This window comes from Notolepis coatsorum (assembly GCF_963971535.1).
Source record: "Notolepis coatsorum genome assembly, chromosome: 2".
In the NCBI taxonomy this organism is placed as follows: domain Eukaryota; kingdom Metazoa; phylum Chordata; class Actinopteri; order Aulopiformes; family Paralepididae; genus Notolepis; species Notolepis coatsorum.
This window is the reverse complement of record NC_140166.1, coordinates 58,501,567-58,511,360: the sequence shown is the minus strand read 5'-3', so window position 1 is coordinate 58,511,360 and position 9,794 is coordinate 58,501,567. Positions and strand designations below refer to the sequence as shown.

Below are 9,794 nucleotides of genomic sequence, written 5' to 3'. Positions count from 1 at the left end.
ATGGGGTCTAATCTTCACTAATCATTCATTAGTGTGGATGTTGTCCAGATTATTATAATAAGTCATTTACATTTGAATAAAAAATGTATCTGATAATTTTTTTCCATGTTTCTAAAATCTTGAATTGGTCTCATTACAGATACCAAGAGAAGAAACTGACAGGGCAATTACAAACATTCAGAGTCAATTCTCTACCACCATCAAGAACAGAAAGACTTGGGGAATTGTGGAGCAATGCGCAGTTAAAATACAGGACAAAGAAGAGAATGGCTGTATTTTATTTTTTATTGCTTTACAATTTGTTCCTCACATTTGACCCATTCACTCACACATTCACACACCGACGGCGGAGGCGACCATGCAAGGTCCAACCTGCTCATCGGGAGCAATTAGGCGTTAAGTGTCTTGCTCAAGGACACATCACCGCTGCCCGGGAATCGAACCGGGAACCTCCGGATTGCCAGACGACTGCTCTACCTCCCGAGCCACTGTAGAGAGATCTACTAAATATTTTGAACTTAACCCCGTCATCTACAGAAGCCTCATTTAACCATGAGATGGAAGTCCAGCCTGACAATGTCTTTTGTGACACACTGCTGGAGTGGTGAAGGGAGGTTGGAAGGGGGGTATGGTTGGTGGGGAAAGAGGAAGGGGACATCTAGCAATGGTACTGCAGGGAGAAAGGGGAAAGGCTTGGACCAAGGAGAAGGTAGGGCACGGAGGGGGATTTCTGAAAAGGAGGAGTGGAAGAGGGTAGCCACTAGTAGGGGAACAGGGTGGGGAGTGGAAGAGGGTAGCCACTAGTAGGGGAACAGGGTGGGGAGTGGAAGAGGGTAGTCCTAGTAGGGGAACAGGGTGGGGAGTGGAAGAGGGTAGTCCTAGTAGGGGACCGGGGTGGGGAGTGGAAGAGGGTAGTCCTAGTAGGGGAACAGGGTGGGGAGTGGAAGAGGGTAGTCCTAGTAGGGGAACGGGGTGGGGAGTGAAAGAGGGTAGTCCTAGTAGGGGAACAGGGTGGGGAGTGGAAGAGGGTAGTCCTAGTAGGGGAACAGGGTGGGGAGTGGAAGAGGGTAGTCCTAGTAGGGGAACAGGGTGGGGAGTGGAAGAGGGTAGTCCTAGTAGGGGAACGGGGTGGGGAGTGAAAGAGGGTAGTCCTAGTAGGGGAACAGGGTGGGGAGTGGAAGAGAGTAGTCCTAGTAGGGGAACAGGGTGGGGAGTGGAAGAGGGTAGTCCTAGTAGGGGACCGGGGTGGGGAGTGGAAGAGGGTAGTCCTAGTAGGGGAACGGGGTGGGGAGTGAAAGAGGGTAGTCCTAGTAGGGGAACAGGGTGGGGAGTGGAAGAGAGTAGTCCTAGTAGGGGAACAGGGTGGGGAGTGGAAGAGGGTAGTCCTAGTAGGGGATCGAGGTGGGGAGGGGAGGACGGCCTATAGGACAGAGACACAGGGTGGAGGAGCTTGGCGAGGGTGGGGGTTAGAGGTGGTGGGATGAATGGAATGGAATGGAATGTGTGGGGTGCAGAGGGATGGGACACCAAGTGGACATTCTTGCGGTTTGAGTAGTTTGAGTAATGTGTGGAAGAGGTGTTGGTGGGGTGTGGACAGCCCAGTGAAGGGGGGGGGGGGGCGACACACCGGTGGCCCACTGGTGACTGCCGCAGATCAGAAACTCTCCTCGGCCTGGAATGATATTTAGAAATCTCCAGCTTGGTTCTCAGGCAATGCCGAGCCTCATCTCCTCTCCTTCCAGCAGCTTCCTGTAGGTGGCGATCTCAGCGTCCAGCTTCAGCTTGATGTGCAGCAGCTCCTGGTAGTCCTGCAGGTACCTGCTCATCTCCAGCTTGGTCTCACAGAGCTGAGCCTCCAGCTGGACGATGATGCCCTCCAGGCTGCCCACCGTCTCCATGTGGGACACCTCCATGTCCTCCAGCTTCTGTCCCAGGAACGCGTTGCGAGCCCTCAGGCGGTCGATCTGGTTTTGGAGCTCCGTCACCTGGCTGTGGAGGTTGGTGATCTCCTCCTTCATGGTCTTCATCTGGTCCTCGTGCTTGCCGGCGTGCTCCTTGAGGGCGTCGAACTTGTCCTTGTACAATCTCTCCGCCTCCTGGGCGTTGCGGGCCGCCACAGCTTCGATTTCCAAGCGCATGTTGTGCAGGTATGCGGCGAGGTCGGGCCGATCGCCGTCCAGCTCGGCGGTGATCTTGGAGTCCTCGATCTGCCTCATGAGCTCGGCCACCTCTTCGTCGTGCAGCTTCTTGAGGAACTGGATCTCGGCGACCAGCTGCTCAACGCGCTTCTCCAACTCCGCCTTCTGCAGCGTGGCGTTGTCCACGTCCTGGCAGAACTCCCTCAGGATCATCTCCGCTTCCTCTTTGAGTGCCAGCTCTTCCTCCAGCTTGAGTGTCCACGCTTCGACCTCCTCTTCGATATATCCCCTCTCGATGTCAGCGGCTCCCTTCTCGTTGGTGAGGGTCTCGATCAGCTCCCGTATCTCCTTGAACTTCAGCTCGTATTCTTCTCCGACACCGGCGGCACCGCCCTTGTAACGGGCTTGCAGGGCAGCGAGCTCAGCCTGAAGAGCGGCGTTTCTCTGCTCAAGGGCCTGGACTTTGTCGATGTATCCCGCAAACCTGACGTTCAACTCCTGCATCTCCTCCTTCTCATCGGCGTGGTGCTGGTGGATCGCAGTGGCCACCTCGACAGCGGTGCTCTGGAAACCTGATCGGCCACGGCACCGGGATGGGGACCGGCTCTGCACCCTCATCCTGCTGTTGGAGCCGCTCACCTGCAAGCTCTTCTGGGTATAAGATGTTCCTGGCATGTTGTTTTTTGTTGGGTAAATACTGGGTTTGGCTGTTTCTCTTTGCTTGGGCCACCTTGCGACTGATGCTCTCTCAGACCGGGCCCGGCGGTTTTTATGGTGCCGCAAAGAATGTCTCAGACAGCCTTGAAACTCTCACAGGGTTTGGATATGTTTTAAATGCGGATCATGACTAGTCTTCCAGAGAACTTCACCGACGGGTCATTCTTCATTAGCCGGCGGCCAGACGGGTGGCATCCCCACTCCCTGGCCCTTTCCACCAGGGTGTGAAAAAGTGATCAGAGCATTCAGGCCACTCAGAGTGGTTATGATGAGGGCGTCGTAAGGGAGAGAGAGTGCACCAGACGCATTGGGAAACGTGGCCATTGTGCTTTGGCAACAGGTTTTCCAGACTCCCTGACCTCACTCCTCTGCACATCAATCAAGACGTCAGACACCAGGGGAAGCATTCTGTAGCTATTATCCTCCTCCTGATGTTAAGTGTAATAACACACCACTATATGAGGTGCTGGTACTGGCAGCAAGATTCAATTTAGAAGGGATACCGCACACACCCGACACAGCTCCATCCAGGCTCCCCAGGTGAACCGACCCCACCAGGGCACCCAAGCATTTGGTCCACATGGGTGCTCTTTCAAAACCAGTACAAATGTTTTCGCAAAGACAGTCCACCATGAAAACGCTGGTGACTAAAGAACCAAAATAGAGCCATACCAAGTGCGTGGCACTCATCCCCATCCTACATATCCATAATTATTTTTGTAAAATGTTCAGGAATCTTAAACAAACAAACAAAACAACTTAACCTCTTAAGCATCGGACAGCCCTTTTTACCCTCATCTGCCGGCTCCGCGCTGTATTTTCGCCAATCAACCAATTTTGAATTTGTCGCCTTTCGATTGTCACCACACTCAACCTATTGCGTGCTTCGGGTCTTAGAGTTAGAAGAAGAAACAGCCAACAAGCGTCATTTGACAAGCCGTTCGGACGAGTGACCACGTCCGGTTGTGAGCGGTCCTGAACTGACCAGTCACCGCTGATGGGGAAAATTATTGACCACCGTTGTAGCCAAGGAGCGTCTGCTCTGAAAGCAATCCCAGACGGGCGCTGAGAGTGGGGGAAGGTGACACAAGAAGAAGACGAAGAAGTCCATTGTTTTGACGAGAGCCTCTGAATAAATGGGAGCGGACAGCCATTTTGGATACACACATTACAAAAACCTTTGTAAAACATTCATTTTCTGTGGGAATTTTATCAACGTTGGACCTGTACTACATAAGACCTCAGGCTATGGAACCGTTATGTTTTCCAGCTCCTACCTCTCAGCTGGAATTTAAAAACAGGCATCTGGCAACCAGTAAAAAGACATGTGAGTACACAAAACCTTTACTTCAGTGTGTTCAAACCTCTGTTACTCTATTTCATTAGCACTCAAAGTGATTTTTCTTTATTGTGTAAGAAACTCCAGAATGTTACATTTCAAAGGAGACCAGACTCATGCATGTGCTATAAGGATAACGTATAATAAATCACAAATTACTTTGGGTATGCAATCGTAAAATAAAAAATAAAACAAGCCCCATTTTGCCCGATGCTTAAGAGGTTAAATGGATTAAATACACGTTATTGCATTACAGATTGTTGTGTGGTGTGATTCATCATTTGGTGTGACTTTCATAATTATGACATTATGAAGGCTTTTTGGTAAGAAATGTTAAAATCATCAATGGGACAGATGAATAACAGTGTCACCAAATGTTTCTAGCATTTGGTGTTTTTATAAGAAGGTTTGCCAAAATGAATTAGAAGTACATAGTAAAACTTTGTGCAATCGTCTTACCATGAGTTTTGATTATGAAAAATAATGCAACATCGAACTAATTTGTACAAGGAAGATCTAGAAATGTGTATAGTAGTGATGAGTAATGCTGATAAATAGACATAGATAATTAAAATACACCACTTTTACATTTTACAGAATAACCTTCATGTCAAGCCATATGACAAGTTTACTCGTTAGCACATTATACTAATGAAAAAAATGTATTACTAGAAAAAATCTACAATACCACAAATATTTGAAAGATTAGATTTTTTTCATCCTAAAACGTCAACCACCCACAGATCAAATCAAATGTGTTTGTAAAGCCCGAAGTCAAGAAGAAATATCACAATAAATCAAGAACAAAAAAAAAACCATGAAATCCAAAATAAATGTAAAATAAATAAATGCAACACTCCCAGACAGACCCCAGCGAAGGTAAGGAAAAACCCACTAAAAACCTAGCAATAGGAAAAAACCATCACAAGCAACATGGTGGAGAGAAACCTTAGAAGTTCAAGGGGGGATCTCCCTTCTTAGATGTCGGTGATAGTAGTGTTGCTATGGATCAGGGAGGGGCAACTGGCGGCCCGCGGGCCGCATGCGGCCCTCACCGACGTTCCATGCGGCCCCAGGCCAATATTAAAAAAAAAAAAAAAAAAAAAAAAAAATTATTTTTTAATTTTTTAATTTTTTTGTATTGTATTCGACTAAGAAGAGTTGGCAGTCGACTATGGCTCCTTTCGATCGATTAGTCGACTATTTGACTAATAGGGGTCAGCCCTAGTGTGGACATATGAAACGCTGTTGAAAGTGCCGTGCAGCAATATGGGGGTTTTGATAAACTGTCGGCTGTTGTTACCGATGGAGCACCGGCAATGAAAGGAAAACGCACAGGATTCGCCGGGCTTCTAAGGCAGAGTGGCATTGAGTGTCCAATGCTGCACTGCATTATACATCAGGTAAGTTCGCTAACATAATTTCCATCTATTGTGGGTCACTAATAATGACCAATGCGAGTCGAGTGTAGTAAAATTATATGCGAGAGTCGTTAAATCGTTTTTCTTTTTTTTTATCTGATATAGGAGGCTCTCTGTGCCAAGAAGCTTGACTATAGCCATGTTATGGATTTGGTTACCAAGGTTACCAATCTAATTCGTGGAGGCAACAGGTCACTAAACCATAGAAAGTTTGTCTCCTTTTTGGAAGAGATGGACACTGATTATGGCGACTTGCAGCTACACACAGAAATCCGATGGCTGAGCCGTCGGAAAGTACAGGAACGACATTGAAACACTGCAAATGCAATGATTCAATGATCGGTTTGAAGATTTCAACGGCATGCAGTCACGGATAGCGCTGTTTGCTGGCCCCCTCACCGCTACGGTGTCAGAGCAGCCCCCACCGTTGCAGCTTGAACTGTGCGAGCTACAGTCGGATCCTTTTTTTCAAGCAAAGAGAAATGAGAGGGGAATTTCGTTTTGGAAACTGCTACCTGAGCCCCGCTTCCCACTCCTCAGGGACTTTGCCCTCTCTATGGCCAGTATGTTTGGGAGCACATACATATGTGAGAGCAATTTCTCAAACATGAAGCACATCAAGTCAAAGGAGAGAAACAGGCTGTCGGATGAAACATTATTTCATCTGATGCAGATTGCATGCACAAACATTGAAGTTGACATTCCTGCTATTGTGCGCCAACAAGAGAGACCACAAGTGTCTCATTAAAGACAGGGGGGGAGGAGATGATGAAGAGGTGTAGAGGGGGGGGGGAAGGAGATGATGAAGAGGTGTAGAGAGGGGGGGGGAAGGAGATGATGAAGAGGTGTAGAGAGGGGGGAAGAGATGATGAAGAGGTGTAGAGAGGGGGGGAGATGATGGAGAGGTGTAGAGAGGGGACCATTATTATTATTATTATTATTATTATTATTATTATTATTATTATTATTATTATTATTATTATTATTATTATTATTATTATTATTATTATTATTATTATAACCATTATTGACCCACTGTGGGGCGAGGGTGAATGTCATGCCAGTTTGATAAAGGGTCAATGGGAGGCATGTAGTATTGCACTTTACTTTACTTGCACTTTACTTGTTTACTATAGTGTTCAGATAACACTAATAACACAAACACAAAGCAGCATTCCTGCTGCATTTCACTACAACAGTAAATCAAAAGTGCAATAATAAATGATTTTGTTAAATGTATACTTTTATCCTGCTACTAAACAAAACATTCCTGAGTGCTTCATATCCATAACATGCATTTCAGTGTTATAATGTTTTGTTTAGTAGCAGGATAAAAGTTTATACATTTAACAAAATCATTTATTATTGCACTTTTGATTTACTGTTGTAGTGAAATGCAGCAGGAATGCTGCTTTGTGTTTGTTGAGCAGTGGGCTTTAAGTTCATACATTTATTTTATTAGAAGCCTTAATTATAATTGATCATTTTTGTATATATTTGGGGTTACACAGCAATACTTTTAAATTCAGCTGTTTATAAATTCATAAAGTTGAAATTGCATTACTAAATGCATTTGAAATGGAATAAAAACAAAGTTACAACAAATTATAATTGTTTATATACCTTGTGACTATTAGGGCTATTTGAGTGATGGGGTACTACTGGCGGGACTGCCGATAAACAATGCGGCCCCCCAGATTGATTGTGGACATTTTGTGGCCCTCACCATATACAAAGTTGCCCACCCCTGTATGGATGATCAATGGGTGGAGAATAATACAGGCGAAATAGTTGGTATGTATGAACATATACGTGTAATAAAACACATATGTAGGCCTACATGCAATAGCAACTGGGGTACATAAGATTTAGACATGAAATATTTAAATAGAATAGAGCTAAGAACAACAACAACAAAATAAAAAGCATAGGGTAACGAGTGCTAGTATGAAAATAAATTATATAATGAAGTATAAGACATAAGCATAATGAATCATACAATGAAGTATAAGACATAAGCATAAGTAAAGACATAAGTAGATATTTCATGTACAGATTCATACGAGGAAGTTACACTGTACAGCGTGAGCTGTACCTTACATTAATTTGACTGGCTTTGATAATGTAGCATAGCATAGTGTACATACTGTATTACAGCCTGGGACCAGCAGGTGGCGGTATTGTGTTTGACTGGCTGTGATAATGTAGCATAGCATAGTGTACATACTGTATTACAGCCTGGGACCAGTAGGTGGCGGTATTGTGTTGGGATTGTGAGTGTTTGCAAAAAGACTTTGGACACAGTGACCCACAATAATACTCCAAATTCAGCCAAACTAAGATTTGACCAGGATTAGTAAAGGTCAGGGAAATTAACAAACACACAAAACAAGATGCATTATAAACAAGCCACACACACACACGCACACACACACACACACACACACACACACACACACACACACACACACACACACACACACACACACACACACACACACACACACACACACACACACACACACACACACACACACACACACACACACACACACACACACACACACACACACACACACACACACACACACACACACACACACACACACACACACACACACACACACACCCCCACCCACCCATCCACACACACACACACACACACACACACACACACACACACACACACACACACACACACACACATAGTACTCTTGTACTCTCACATGAGTGTGTGTGTATGTGTGACATGGGCTTGCTTGTGTGTGTTTATGTATGTGTCCTGTGCACAAAACAAATCTGACTCAGTCGATGTGTAACAGAGGTCAAAGGTCACCAACACGGCCTGGACTCTGCAGCGCGCTGTGGTCAGACCGGAGCGGTGAAATATCTGCAAACACACCCGGAGGTGGAAGTTGGGAATAAAACCAAAGAGAACAATCTAATTTCTGGCATCGAGTAACAAATCCTTCTCCCACTCCTTTCCAGCGATGTGGTGTTTGTGGACACAAGAGCCCGTTTAGAGACCAGGTTCTATCACAAAGCTCATCATTTCCACGGTGGGAATGAAATCGACAGAAAATATTAAATGTCCCAGTTCTGAGACTAAACAACCGACCCAAACCTCAATAAAAGGGAACCACTGAAAACCTAAACATGGCCGTGTCTGAATTTTGTATTCGCAAATCGATTGACTGAGCTCTTGACACCTGGACTGATGATACTGTAGCTCAACTAGTAACCTTAAAAGGTGGTACAGCTGTTAAAGGGGTGATTCGATGTGAAATGTTTGTAACTATTGTGGCAGATATCATCCCTGTCCTATGGCTACGTGGAGGAAGGGAGACACTACTGCCACGGGCAGAGGAGAGTCAATTAGGGAGCTGATTAGGACTGATGGAACACACCTGTGCACCACGTGATCACCCACATCCCACACACACCAGACACATACACACACAGAGACACCCATAGCATAAAACCCTAGGAGATACAGAGAAGAGTTGAGTGGAGGTGAGGTGAGGAAGGAGCAGAGATCGTGGAGAGAGTGAGATACTGTGTTTGTGAGTTAAGAAAGAGGTAGTTTGAAGGAGAGGTGAGAGCGAGAAGGTGTTTGTGTTACTGGACCCTGGACTGGCTGAGAAACCCCTGTGAAACTGACCCTGGACCGGACGTCATGTGTGTAGTGAAACACAGATGAGTGCATGCAATAGCAACTGAACATTTAAATTAAGATAGAGCTGATAGCGATAGCAACTGAACATTTCGAAAGATTAAAGATAGAGCTGATAGCGGATCTATTTGAGGCACAGGGGCGGCGCAAAGAGGGTCGCGTCCTCCCCGTCTTAATCACGGGGACGTTCAACACTCCGGTCATCGCTCCGAGACAGCCGGAGACAGGGGGACAGGGGGCGGCGCAGAGAGGGTCGCGTCCTCCCCGACATCATCGCGGGACGTCCAGCACTCCGGTATTGACCCTGGACTGTTATATGACCACTCTATTATTGCCCATCAGACTTGTACTGCAGATCAATAAATATCATTTGTTTATTGAAATTGTGCTTGTGTGGACATTGGAATTGTTTGTTTTGGTCCGTGTCGAGCCAGAACACCACACGGCTCGTCACACTACTGTATATTGAAGTGTAACACACCTGTATTTGGAGTTGTGATGGTTGA

The 9,794-nt window shown here is 46.0% G+C and overlaps 1 protein-coding gene across 1 annotated transcript; it reads right to left on the bottom strand.

Annotated features, from left to right (window-relative positions):
• Positions 1 to 1,706: 1,706 nt before the first annotated feature.
• LOC311222985 (vimentin-like) lies at positions 1,707 to 2,813 on the bottom strand (the record flags this gene model as incomplete). The annotated part of the gene is made up of 1 exon (XM_084307660.1): positions 1,707 to 2,813. The coding sequence occupies one exon, from the start codon at positions 2,811 to 2,813 to the stop codon at positions 1,707 to 1,709; it is 1,107 nt and encodes a 368-aa protein (XP_084163786.1).
• Between the last annotated feature and the right edge of the window lie 6,981 nt (positions 2,814 to 9,794).